Source organism: Blennius ocellaris (assembly GCF_963422515.1).
Source record: "Blennius ocellaris genome assembly, chromosome: 17".
NCBI classification, from domain to species: Eukaryota; Metazoa; Chordata; class Actinopteri; order Blenniiformes; family Blenniidae; genus Blennius; species Blennius ocellaris.
The window spans coordinates 18,192,922-18,207,519 of NC_137666.1; the positions used below are offsets into that span (position 1 = coordinate 18,192,922).

Sequence of the window (14,598 nt, forward strand, 5' to 3'; positions counted from 1 at the left end):
TTCAGGGATTATTTGTTATCATCCAATGACCAATTGATACAATTTTGAGTTGTTATCGGCTAACCGTTTCTAAATAAATTCCAAAAACCTGCGAAAGAAATCAACATCCGATGAGAAGCCCCTTATGGAGGAGATGGATGGAAAACAAAAGTGTACTGTACTCTTCATTTGCTCATGGATAAATTGAAGCCAGTGACCCGGCTCTGGTCAAAGATACATGCATAGAATGATTAACCCCCACTGACAAGTGGAGAACATGGTGTTGTAATATGTGCCGCTTTATGACCTTTCTGTGTTTCCCTGTGATAGACTGTCCACCTGTCCCTGCCTGGGGCCATTCTTTGTTGGGATCAGATCCTAAGACTGATAAAGGGGTTTAGACAATGGCTGGATTACAATCTGGAGTGCTCATTTCTTCAAAGAAGCTGTTTCCCCTTTATCTTTTGGTTTATAGCTTCAGGTTAAAACCTCATAATCTTCAGACGACTCTTTTCATTGAGGCAGCACAAAGCTGAAGGACCCTGACACCTGAGCAAACAACAGAGGACTGCAACATACCAACACAAACTTTTCTGAAATGAAAACACAAAATGATTTTCACTCCAAAAACATTAAACATGGCTGAATGCTCCTTGAATGTGTTGTTAATGCCGTTTCGTGACGCAGGAACTGCACAGCTCTCGTGGACAGTGCTCTCATTGTGAGAAATTAATCTATAAATTGTTGTCTACCAACATCACAAACGCTTTGTAGATTAAAACAATGAAACATAAACAAAAACAAAGCTAAATGGTGTAAAAATGTTAACAATGTGGATGTAGTAATAGTAATAATAGTAGTTGTTGTAGTAGTAGTACAGTGACTTGGGCCTACTTCAGTATTAAGAACAAGTATGATCTGATATTTTAGTCTGAAATAGTCCCCTATTTTCTTTTAGCTCACATTTAACAGTATAACCTTACTCAGCTCTCTGGATGGATATCCAGCACCATCCCATCCACACAAGAGCGTTCGCACAAAAGAGAAACCTCTCACTCTCAGTTGATCTTGGGTCTGTCTCCATTTTAAAACTGTTGTTCAGATTCCTTCACCTTCAGTGTGTCAGGTTTAGGCTACAGACATTTATTAAATCTGCAAGAAAGAAGAAGACAACAAGAATGAGCTTTGGTTTTACTCGCGAGGAGAATGAACAGGAGGCGCCCAAGTTACACCTCCGACCCACTCTGAGCTCCCTGCCATTCTCCTGCACTTTTATTTCGATTAAGAGATGGGAGGGTTTACACAGAAAAAAGGAACACATTGCTATGCTAGACATTTGTAGAGAATGTCAGTCTCCCCTGGAGGCGTGGGATGCTACCGAGACATCAGCTGAGGCAAGGTTGCAGTGTTCTTGCTTATCAGCCTCCGTCAGGGTGCCCCTGCCAAGGCAGAACACATGTTTATACAAAGTTAAAACAACAGCTCAATAAGATTGAGATGAAGCATGAATATGGAAACAATATATATAAAAAAAACACTCTGACACAGTGGAAACTGGCCTCTTTGCAGCAATTATGTTGCAAAATTACACATTCTTGTGATAGAATGAGACAAAAACAGTCATCCAAACAGTAAAGTTGGTAAAGTTGGAAAATTAAATGTCTACAGAAAAACAGCTCTTAAAGGTTGAGTATGTGAAATTAAAGCAATGCTAAATTTGTGTGTTGGGTGGCGGTAGTGGAGTTTGCCTTAAGTCCAGCCTCCAGTTTGTTGATTCGACTGATGTTACACCCAGAATTGAGTAGTTGGAAATTCATTATTTGAAAATCAGAAAACTCATCCATTAAAATATACATCTTACTAGAATGACATAAGACATTGATATTTAACTTAGTGCAGGTTATCTTTGTAAATGGTCTTTGACAATCTTTTTTGTGCTTACTAAACTTTCTGCGCTTTGTCTGCTTTCGCAGCTGACAGTTTTTAAATCAACTAAAAAATACCACAAACAGACTTCAAATCACGGGTGTCAAACATACAGCCAGCAGGCCAGAACTGGCTCACCAGAGAGTCTAATCTGGCCACAAGATGAAATGTGCCTGCTGTGAGAAATTAAGTCAATATATTTAAAAAAAATAAAATAAAGATCCACAAGCCAGCTCCTGCCGGACATCCCTAGAGCTAGATATAAAGACTGTGGAGATTGGAATTTCTTAGTTGCTGGCCTCAGACTCTGGAACCACCTGCTACCTGACATGGACACCTTTACTGGCCTTTTTAAATCCATGCTCAAAACCTATTTATTCAGACTGGCTTTTAATATTCGAATTGCTTCTGTCTTCACCAAGAAACAGACTCGCTTCCTGTATTGGAAATATTTACAAAATGTAAACAATAAAATGATCGATATTTATCTTTATTGCTATTCTTCACCTCTGAATAATCTCTGCTGCTTGGGATGCAACATATTCTCACCTGAGGACTGATTTAAAAAAAAAAGATCTGTTTAAAAAAAGTAAACAAATCAACCCAGGCACCTAAAAGAGCTGAAACTGCAAAAATTACCATAATGGTTAAAGTCAATAAATCATGAGAAAATGTAAACAGGAGAATAAGATGGCTAAAAGCTGTTACTATAGCTCAAATGACTGCTTGAGCAGCCCCCAAAACAATTGACATTGTTAATCAAATTCACCCATTCACACACTAATTGAGGCAGCAGTCATGCAATCTGCTCAATCCATCCACAGGGAGTAGTTTGGGGTTCAGTGTCTTGCTCAACGACTCTTCGACATGTGGCTGGAAAGGTATTCGAACCTGCAGCATTCCAACAGAGAGACAACCAACGCCCTGAACAGAACAAGTTGCTATGACAGGCTAATGAATGTAGAACTGTTCAAATGAATACAAATAATTATTTTAATAATAAACAGATGGATAAATAGATAGACGTGTGAAGGAAAACACTATCAACAATGAAAAAATGAACCACACTTTGAGGCTGAATACTATACGGGTGCCACAAGAGGGAGATATTACACTTTACAGAACAGGGAGCAATTAGATTACTCTCTTGGAAACATTTGAAACTGAGAGAGAGAAAAACACTTAGAGCATTTTAAACATCATGTGTGACTGAACAATGATCCATTTTATGAGACACTGATTTTAATGGGATTGGATATTTTGAGGTTCTGAGTGGTTGTTTGGAAGTTCTTTATGGGTGCTTAGCGGTTCTGAGCAGGTGTGTAGAAGTTCTGAGCAGGTTTTGGGAGTTTCTGAGTGAGTCTCATGAAATTGTCAGCAGGCTTTTTTGCGGTTCTGAGCGCATTATGAGGTTCCGTGCAGGTTTTTAGGGGTTCTGATCAGGTTTTTGGTTATTTTGTGCACATGTTTGATGGTTCTGAACAAATGGTTGGTGGTTCTGAGCAAATGTTTGGTTGTTCTGAGCTGGGGTCTTTTTGATACCTGTGCTGAGCAGATGTTTGGTGGTTCTGAGCAGATGTTTGGTGATTCTGAGCAGATTTTTGGTGGTTCTGAGCAGGGTGTTTGGTTGTTCTAAGCAGGGTGTTTGGTTGTTCTAAGCAGGGTGTTTGGTTGTTCTAAGCAGGGTGTTTTCTGGTTCTGAGGTGGTGTTTACTGGTTCTGAGACGGTGTTTGCTGGTTCTAAGCGGGGTTTTGGCGGTGCTGAGCGGGTGCGTGGCGGAGCTGCAGACGGCGGGGCTGAATGAGCTGACGGAGGAAGTAGCTCTGAATGCAGCTCCACACCTTTCCGGTGTAGCACCGCTGCGACCAGCTCCACTTAAAGGAGAAAGACCCGAGCTGGGGGGATTAATCGAGACCGGAGGGGGACACACCAGGTAAATAAACCACATATATCTAAGGCATTCCGCTGGCAAACACCGGCCCCGAGGGTTCGGTCCTCGTTGCTCGCGTTTCGGCTGTAAATCTGTTGAGTTTGGACCGTTAGTAAGTCTCGATAGCGGGTTAGCTTCAGGCTAGCTTGCTAGGCTATTAGCTGTCTTTAACAGCCGTGAGCGGCGGCTTTGCTCGTTTTCCCCCCTCTGACCCTCCCGCTAAATGTGTTTTCAGGGGACAGGAGTTTCTACACCGGTGGAGGCGTGCGTTTTTTTGCGGGTGGAAGTCGTCCTCCCAGCGCGGTGAAGTTAGCCGGCGGGACGCTTGGATGGAGTAGCCGCAGAAAGCAGCTCCGGTAGCGGTTAAGAGAACAAGGGCGCAGCCGGTGAGGAGGACCGCCAGACACACACACACACACGCGCCAGGAAGAATCCACGGTGTTTCACCCACACTGCTTTCTCACGGCCTGTATTTGTCTTTCTCTCTCACACACACACGTTCAGGTTGTACAATGATCGACCTGCTCAAGTTCTCAGTGTGACCGTGCCATGTCGTGTGAAGGCCCAGACAACATTGTGATCCTCTCAACTTAAATGCCCCTGCACCTATCAGCATCCTGACAGACTTTCTGAGGTGATATAACCCCCCCACTCCCCCCACCTCCCACAAGTACCACCTGATCGGTGTCCAGAACTTTTCCTGATCGAAGAAGTATTTATGCACAAGAGTCCAAAATGGGGAAAATGCTCTCTAAGATATTTGGCAATAAGGAGATGAGAATATTGATGCTGGGGCTTGACGCTGCTGGAAAGACAACAATCCTCTACAAACTGAAACTCGGACAGTCTGTGACCACCATCCCTACGGTGGGCTTCAATGTGGAAACGGTCACCTACAAAAACGTCAAGTTCAACGTGTGGGACGTGGGGGGCCAGGACAAGATCCGCCCGCTGTGGCGACACTACTACACGGGCACGCAGGGCTTGATTTTCGTGGTGGATTGCGCGGACAGGGATCGCATCGACGAGGCGAGGCAGGAACTTCACCGCATCATAAACGACCGGGAGATGAGGGATGCCATCATCTTGATATTCGCCAATAAGCAAGACCTTCCGGACGCCATGAAGCCTCACGAAATCCAGGAGAAGCTGGGCTTGACGCGCATCAGAGATAGGAATTGGTATGTTCAGCCCTCCTGTGCCACCACAGGTGATGGACTGTATGAGGGCTTGACATGGCTAACCTCAAACTACAAATCTTAATGATTGAGTGCTGACTGTTTTAGGTCAAAACTATAATGTTGCAAGTAACGAATAACTTCTCAAAATGAGTATGGTTAAGAAAAGTTGATTATCTCCCATTTATTTTTAATACTGCGTTTACCCCATGACTAATTTATCCGTAACTGGGTTTGCCGGCTTAAAAGTTTGCTTGTACTCTGTAGCAGGCCTATATCACTCATTAATTTCAGGGGCTTGATTTGCTTGATAAATATTGATTTGGTCCCAAGGTTAAAGCCACAGAGATCACCGCCTTTGCCTATTCTTTTTCCTGTTTTATATGATTTTTTCTAACGGAAGCTGAAGTTTTTATCTTCATCCTTTGGACTAAAAACTTGTTTTCAAGGTTGTTCAATCTCTGTTGCATTGAACTTGGATCTTCTTTTCTTCTGAGGCGAGCTCTTGTCATGTAGCCTAATGGAAGGACTTTGTTTTAATACCGTACTGTGATGAGAAGTATTCACGATGCTAAAGAGGACGCCGGTTTCTCGAGAAAGGGTATAAAAAAAAGAAAGGAAAAAAAAAAAGCTTTCATTTCATTGTCATCAGCAAAAAAAAAAGAAGAAAAAAAAATACACATTTTGTTACCCCAATATCCTTATGTGGGCTATATAGTTAACTGATTGACCTTTTGTGTCATGTCTTGATACCTAATTGTACTGAACATTCAACCAATAGGCCTCCAGTAACTCTTACACATGCTTGTTGAGATGCATTTTTCAAATTTTGGGTAATTCGTAGTCCAAGTCGACTGAATCTCTCCAAAGGAATGTCATTCAGCTCCAAGCTCTCAATCTGAAAGCACGGTTGATTTAGTGTCAGCTTTGGGACATTATATGATAGCCTATATCTGTAGCATGAGTACGGAAGTACATTAACCCTCCATCAGATCCATCTGTCATGCAGTGGGAGGCCGGGGCTGCTGAAGTGTCACCACACAGCTCTCGCTCCCGTTTTCCAGCGGGGGAAAACCATGTACAGAACAATGTCATTGTAATGTCTTATTAAAAAAGTGATTTTAACGCCCTCGTCTCCTTTCTTGATCCTCGTTCAGTTTGGTGTTGTGCTCGATGAAGCTGCAGGCCTCGGGTCCCTTTGCCAGTTTAAAAAAAAAGAAAAGGAAAAAGCAGAGAACTGTCCAAAACAGGAAGTGGGACTGCTGGCCTTCCTGGAGTAACAACAGAGCCACATGACGGGTGTCGGAGGGCACAGCGGAGATCCACGGCTCGGCTCTGAATTCTTGTACAGCACTGTGCGTTGGTCGGGAGCCTCGGTTTAGAACCGACGCTGGGCTGGGACTTTATGAAACATTGGCGTTTAAAGCCCAAAGTATGAATTTACATGCGAGTTCTGGTCATTTTTATACGTATTTTAACCAAAAAAATCTATTGTGGTCCTGTAAAAAAAAAAAAAGGCTTGGCTAAAATTTAAAATGGAAAAACGGGTGAGCCAAGCATCCGAACCTGCTACAGTTTCAAGCTTGGTCATTATTTGCCAAAGAGTGAATGGGGGGGGGACAAACATAAGGCCTGTGGGCTCCAACCGGTCCACAAGGGGCTCAACTCTTGTCCGACAAACCACCAAACTAATTGTAAAACTTCCAAAGAAAACAGACATTTTTTTTTAAGAGTAGCTGACACAATAGAAAACTGAGATACATGTCGCATCTGAAAGAATCCAGTTCTAGTACGAGTTTGTTTTGATGTATTACCATGCCAATCAAACTGGGTGTACAGTTAGTGATTCAAGGTTAAAAAGATTATAATACTCAAGTGTCATGTAAAAACTATATAAAGTTACTTTGTTTCTATGGTGATTGTGCAAAAAGAAAATCTGCTTAACAAAAAAGTTAAAGGTTCACTAGGTACAGTGAAAATCTGATAAAATATTTCTGGAAAAAAGGAGCCAAACCTTTTAGTATGGAAAGATATTGGGTTTTTTTAAGTTCTGGTTTTATGACTAAGGATAAACAGATTAAAATAATAAACAATGTTATACCTTAAATTTTTGTGTACAACCTGACAATGAAATGACACTAATTTTAGAATATGAGCGTGAAATATACTAAAATATACTCACGGCTCAGACTTCAGAAAGTTAACCATGAACTTTAAAAGAAGGCATCTTTTCCACCACAACATTTTGAATGAAAACGCATCGTTTTTGTGTTTCTGTTTCATAAAAGTTTTGCATTTACGCTGTCAAGTTTTTTTAAAATGATGTCCATTTCCATGAAAATCGATTACTTACATTAGCAGTGTTAACACAATCTACTCCAGACTGAGCCCGAGGGATTGGGGAAAGTTACGTTTTCCCCGTTTCCACGACGATGAAGTCAAAACATTTTCATAACGTTCCATCTGCAGAGAATTTTTCCAAAAAAAGTTAGTTTTCAGTGGCTCCGAGCACCGTAAACAGACAGCCTAAACTCAAAGTGTTGCGTTTTCTCTTGAAAACATTGTTGTGTAAATTTCTTTTTTGTTTGTCCCCCCCCCCCTTTAACATTTACATGAAAAATTTACATCTTATTTCTCTCTAAGATCTAAAATTTGTGATAAAATGTTTGAAATTTAAGTTCAGGTAAGTTGAAGTCAATCCGCCAACAGGCATTACTTTGACTCTGACCCAATGCACAAAAAATGACATTACATAAACTTTACAATGCTGCACCTTTAACGATTATAAGAGGATTAAGTATCAAGATGTGGTTTTTTTAACGATGAATTTTTAGGTTTTGTACAAATAAACCACAGTTTGCTCTCAGCTCTCTGAAGGTCACTGTGTCCTTCACTGGTTGTAAACCTCATTGTGGCTTTCTCTATCACTCTTTCTCTGGTATTTAAAGCACGTGTTGGCAGTCAGACGTAGCAACCATGTCTTCTTCAGCACTCGTTTTCAGTGTTTTGCAGCTGAAGTCATCTGTCATGAGGGGAATATGGAGCTGCAGAGGCCTCAGGATGTCTGCGAACACACGTCTGTACAATGCAGCTGTGATTATTAAACTTGTGTTTTTTGGGAATGTGGGAGGAAACCGGAGTATCAGGAGCCCCCCTCACACACACACACGCACACACACGTAGGGAGAACATGCCAACTGAACACAGAAAGGCCATATTTGAACCCAAGACCTTCTTGCTCTGAGGCGAGAGTGCTAACAACTGCACCACCTTTCTTTGTTTGTTTTGGTTTTTTATTCTTATTCTTATTATTATAACCTTTTGTGGTCACCTGCACACTCACCTTTCTCCACTCTCAGCCAATCGCACGCCGACTCGGACTAACGGTGCATTAAGGTAACACAAAAGAATCAAAACCAACGTGACCTCATCGTTAAACTTTAATACAACTGCAGAGATGTTACACTACTTTTGTAATTTTCTTTAGTCAGGGAAGCCCCACCAGCTTTTTCTTTTTGAAAATCTGTTGTTCTTTTTATGTTGTCACGGTGGAGGTGTCGTCGTAGCTGCTGAAAGTAACATGTAATCGAACTTAGTTACTTTTAAAAGCAAGCAATCTGTCAAGGAATTAAGTTACTTTTCAAAGGAGTAACTAGTAATCAGTAATTCGATTTCACTTGCCAGGGGACTGTGGCAACACTGGTAATTTCATCTGTTGTACATTTTTAGCCACTTTTAGCTTCTTTCTCCCCCCCCCCCCCCCCAACATCGGTACAAATTTTCTGTTGAACTGCTTCAGTGTGTGTGGCAGATTTGTTGGGCTGTTGCCATGGCGACGGGTTGCCGGGCGTCTATGGTTTCACTATCCCATAACTGCAAGTTTCCATTGAGTACCTCCATACTGCACCAAAAGAGGAAGAGTGAGTAGAAACTGAAAGAAGCTGCCCCCCTCAATGTGCAATATAGGAATGCAGATGTTTTACACTTTGTGCAGTGATGGTCTGTTCAGCTCTGAGAGAAACTGCAGGTAGCAGAATTTCCACCATTTGATTTTTATTAGTCTATGACATGTGATCAAATACCTGCTGTTGAAAACACAATGAGGCGTAACTAAAAAGTACGTTTCTGGAGAATCTGAGTAAATGTCTGACTTGTAATTGAGCAAAATGTATCCAATTTACCCTTATTAAACCTTTTTTTATTTTGCCTTTCTAAAGTAAATCACTATAGATCACGCAGTATTTTGAATTTATCATCATCACATCATAAGCTTGCACAATAAACAAATTGTTTGTAGATAGATAGGGGTTTATATGTAAAGGAAAACTGCTATTTATCACAAATAATTAACAAATTTTTTGCAATTCATGGTAAATTCGGGGCCAAGAGGAAGAGCACTCTTAATCAAAAGGAGAAATCTCAAAGCAGAAAAACAATTTCAGTGAATTATTCCTATGAATTTACCATAAATGTTCAAATCAAACCCAAGAAGAACAAGTCCTGGACGTACAAATACCAAAAACGAATTCACTTCTGTCTCTGTAGTCTTGGCTTTCACGTTGGACGAGAATGTTAGAGCCACACCCGGTAGATAATCACTGGAGGCTCTGCCACGCTTGCACTCAAGAGATATTCTGGTGCACACATTCAAACACCATTATTAAAGCAGTTTATTTATCTAAACTCCTCCTCTGAAGGCACACAGCTCCCCAAACTCCCCGTCCTGACTGAGCCGTTAATAATGAACTCACACTGAGCTTTAAAAAAAAAAAAAAAACAGGCCGGAAGTGGCTGGAAGTCGTTTGAGGTTTCCTGCTGAGGTTAATGTTGTAGAAAGCTTCTGTAAATGTGCTGCTGTCAGACTGACGACCTCTGTTCGCTGTGGAGTTTGTCATGACGACAGGTGTTTCTCACAGAAAGCACAAACGGATATTACTGTTCTTTAAAAAAAAAAGGCTTGAAAATGCACTGATTTAACTTGTTTACGAGTGAGAAAGTACCGTCGTCTTCCGGAGCTGAACGCCTGAAAAAAACCCGACTATATTTCACTTGAGTAATTTAGTGAAAAAAACAAAACTTTTGTTACATTATGGGTGTTTGTTTACATGACGGCGAAGCTCAGAGCCGCTGAAAATGTATCTTTTTGTAACTGACCTCATTTTCAAAACTTTGCCGTGAAGGTTTTCTGCGATGAAAATGCCAAAATAATGCGTTTCCGCTGAAAACGCCGTCTTGTAAACGGGGCCAAAGGGACATTTAAAAAAAAAATCCTGTTGATTATTTCAACGCTTAATGGTGTTTTTGTTTTTTGTTTTTTTTTGTATTTTAAGAGTTACCAGTAATTCGGTCAATAGCAAATTTATTAGAATCAGCAAAGCTATCACTAAAAGCTAATGTTTATCCTGCAGATGTTGGGGGGGGTTAAAAGTTTGAAACATTGCTAAACCAGTGAATCCAGCTAATAGCAGAGCAATTGGCATGCAAACATTTCTTATAAATGCTATGGAGAAAGTGGCAAGATAGAGGATGAAATAAAAAACCATGAAGTACTGTTTAAAAATGTTTTTAATTTGAAACAACTCAAGATTTTCACACTCCAATGATCCAATTTTGAGTAAAAAAGTCACAATTACTCACATTTTTGTGCAAACATAGGGCGATAAAGCAAAGCTTGGGTACATTAAAATGTATTCGATTGCAGTGGCATCGTATTTGTTGTTCACAGCAGGTTTTCCCCTCATAAATCTAAATCAAAGTGGATCTGTTGAGCGAGGCTGAGCTCCGCTGGAGTCCAGCTGACGGAGAATGAAAATATGAAGCTGTGAAGTCCAAGGTGCACGCCGGGCTTCAGTCCAAAATAACATTCCAGCCATATCTGCAGCTGAAGGTTGCTCACTGTGGTGAGAGTGCAAATTCACAGAAGCAGAAAAAAATGTGTTCAACGTTCCTCCCGGCACAACCGGTTGGCTGAATAGTTTTAACATCTTGAGTTGAGTCACACAGCGACAAGTAAATGGGGCAACAAAAGCTCTATGCGCTACACGTGACCTTGGGAATCAGTTTGTTTGACCACAGAGATAGTAAAAGAGAGCTGCTTTGAGTTAACGGCTCACATTCAGGTGAGAGCTTTGCTCCAGTGTGAGGAGGAGGAGGAGGAGGAGGAGGAGGAGGAGGGGGAGGGTCAGCTTTTATAAATGATGCTGCAGCTCTGAATTCTCCCCAGGAGCAGAAATCCACCTGCGTCTGTTTCTGAGGCTGCATAAAACTCAGAGCCGGCGTGTGTCGGGATGTGTTTGTTCATACGACACACCCAGCACTGACCTTTGTAGCGTGTGCCTCTTATGTCGCTTTACATAAGCGAACCCAACACAAAGTCATTGACCCCGCTGAGAGATCCGCCGGTCTTCACTGACTGACTGACAGGCGCGATGGAGATCCGTGAAAACGTGGACTTGAAAGGCTCCCTTCAGTACGACCGCCGTCGGGGGCGCCCCCCCCCCCCACCCCCATCCCGCCCACGTCGGTGCACGGGACACCGTTGACAGCGGCGTCACTGTTCTGAGTGACGGTGCATCACCGCTGCTCACGCACTCGGTTCCACATTCACCCTGCTGAAAGTTAATGACTCAGGGAAACACACACACACACACACACCCACGCGCGCTGCTCCCCTCCCCTCTGTGCTGGACCACCATGCATGCTTATAATGCCGACTGCATCACTGCACTAGAATGCTGCGGGGATCGGAGTCACGGGACGTTCAGGCTCCACACAACTTTGGAAGTGTTACAAGAAATCCTTCAATGAAGTGTTACATTCTCACTGACGCCATGTTGGAGTCGGCCCCTCGTCCACATGACACACCGACCACATCAAGGTTTGATAATGGTTTCAAGCAGGGGTGAGTCATGGGGCCGCATACAGGCCGCATTTATCTCAACGGAACAGTATACTGACACAAGAACCAATAAAAAAAACAACAACCTCAAATTTTTGTCTTGCAAGGAAAATGCCAATATGTTCTGAAAATGTTCACGACAAAAGTCTTGAAGTCCTTCTGCTGCAGTGTTTTTCTCCAGATTAATGATGGTAAAAACTTCCGATTGCACAAACTCCTCTTGCATATAGCTTTCACGCTAATGCTACCTTGATTAGCGCTGGGGCTGCAGCGATACAGTGACACAAGGAGGTTCAAGGTAAGGATGGGGAGACCTCAGGGAGCACATCGGAGCCCCTCTGTGTTTGCAGTGGTGATGTTGCAGAATGACCTGACGCATGCAGACGACATTGGGATCGATAGCGAGTGGACTGCAGCTGGAACATAACCTTCAAGAGATAAGAAAAAGATCCATCCAGAGCCGAGGAGGTGAAGAGGAGAGTGGAGACGGGAAGAGCAGTTTAGACGAGGGTGACGTTAGTGGATACTGAACAAAAGATGCCGGTCTAGGAGCTGTCAGGCCGGAGGAGAGAAAGAAGGATGGATGGAGTGACAAACGTGGTTGGTTTAACAGTGGAGGAGTTATTCCTCGACCACACTTATGTAACTTGTGGTGTTGTACTTTATTGTTACCCATCTGTACTTAAGACTTGTCTATACATCCGTTTAATTATTAGTCATTATTATTACTTAGTCATTGTTGTGGTTACTGTTATTTCCTAAAATCATTATTGCTATTATTTATCCTATTCATGTTTAATTTAATTTAATTATTATTATTGTATTTTTTTTCTCTTTTCTTTTTCTTTTGTTGTTTCCTTTTTACTTTACATTCGTAATATTTCATTACTATATTGCTGTCAGAGACTGGGTTCTACTGTTCTTGTTATTTTTATTGTTTATTGTTTTAAAAAAAAAAGAAAGAAAAGGATTTGATATGTACAATATCCTATGTGTACACTATTGTATTTTTCACCCAAAAAAGATAAATAAAAAAAAAAAAAAACAATGGAGGAGGAGGAAGATGAGACGATTCGAAGAAGATCATCCTCTCCGGAAGGCCAGTTTTGCTGCCATACGTTTGACACCCTTGATTTAGGTACACGGCTATGAAAACAAATAAACTTTTGTTGTGTTTTGTGTCGGCCATTTTACATGACCATGTTGCTCGGAGCCAGTGAAAACTCGGTTCGCCATGACTCCCAGTCCGTATTCTCCCAGGACTGGGTAGTTTTATAGTTGAGTCACCTGGAATAGCAACACAGTCGAACGTCGTCGGTCAGGCCCACTGCTGATATGATCAGACTTGAGGGGAACGGGTGCAGGATTTTCTCACAGTGCTGGATCTGTGTCCCCTCTCAACCGCAGCACAGCTGTCTTAACAGCCAAACCCCCCTCCCTACCCCCACCACCCCCACCCCCACCCTCCCCGCTCTCCTGCAGTGGTGCTGGAGCTGTTCGGGGTGGGACGGTCGGCTTGCATTATGAGTCTATAAGCGAGTCGTCTGTGATCCACTGGCACTGTACCACCTCTCTGTTTAACCCCACAACAAGAGCAGCACAGATTAGGAGCAGTGTGTGTGTGTGTGTGTGTGTGTCTGTGTGTGTGTGTGTGTGTGTGTGCGTGCGTGCGTGCGTGCGTGCGTGCGTGTGTGTGAGAGAGAGAGAGCGAGAGAGAGCACACACACCACAACACACACATCACATGCTCATTTTTTGGAAGGACTTGTTGTCTCTTTGCAGAGCAGAAAGTTCAAGAGAGAAGGTGTGTGTGTGTATGTGTGTGTGTGTGTGTGTGTGTGTGTGTGTGTGTGTGTGTGTGTGTGTGTGTGTGTGTGTGTGTGTGTGTGTGTGTGTGTACGTGTGGTGGAAGGAGGATCACATTCGTACAGCTCTCCTTCTATTTTTAATCATCAGCCCAGTTTGATGTCTATTCTTGAGCCACTCCCTGATAGTTGGAGAGAAAATGAGTCTTTCCTTTCTTGAGCAGTGTCTCTTGGCTCCGGGCGGCGTGATGAAGGTGATGAGGAGGATGCTGGCGACACAAAGGATCCAGTGTGTCCCCGTGTCGTGATGCAGCAGAGCGCAGCACCAGCACACAGGCTGCTGGAGTCTCGTCCGCACATCTGCTGTGGAGGGCCGCTGTGCTGCCGCCTCACGCTGGACTCTTTAAAGACACAGAGGTGACGTCTGAGCTGTAAACCCGGAAAGAAAAGGGCTCAAAGACTTTCAGTTATTTGAAAATTCTAAATATATGTAAACTACGCTGTGCACAAGGCAATTACAATATGGTGACGGTGTAACCGAGTACAACTCCAGGTGAAAGCACAGAACTGTCTCAGGGAGAGAGAGACTGCTTCATTGTGAGCTGTCCTCATTTCCAGGGACCCTCCTCCCTGTGTCCCCCTGTAGTGTTAGCCTAATTACAACAAGAGCAGTCCAACTCCACCGTCTCTATTATTTCGGGTTGACATTTGAGGAGAGTGGAGCAGCAGAGACATGGGGGGATGAGGGTGTGGGGGGATTGTGGAGTGGGCGGAGGGGGGGGGGGGGGGGGGGGCATGTTGTCCCCTCACACTCGGGGACGTCAGCTCACCACCAGCCTGGTCGGAGCCAGATGAGACCTCAGCAGCCGCCTGATTGGAGG

At 43.0% G+C, this 14,598-nt stretch overlaps 1 protein-coding gene across 1 annotated transcript; it reads left to right on the forward strand.

The window, feature by feature from the left end:
* The first annotated feature begins 3,741 nt into the window (after window positions 1-3,741).
* On the forward strand, window positions 3,742-6,134 carry arf6b (ADP-ribosylation factor 6b). Its single transcript, XM_080512358.1, has 3 exons — window positions 3,742-3,839; window positions 4,072-4,222; window positions 4,341-6,134. The coding sequence occupies exon 3, from the start codon at window positions 4,572-4,574 to the stop codon at window positions 5,097-5,099; it is 528 nt and encodes a 175-aa protein (XP_080368484.1). The 5' UTR covers window positions 3,742-3,839; window positions 4,072-4,222; window positions 4,341-4,571; the 3' UTR covers window positions 5,100-6,134.
* Window positions 6,135-14,598: the final 8,464 nt, after the last annotated feature.

What these genes read in the sequence shown, in the direction of transcription:
- arf6b (XM_080512358.1), top strand. Translation starts at nt 4,572, where the DNA reads ATGGGGAAAATGCTCTCTAAGATATTTGGCAATAAGGAGATGAGAATA.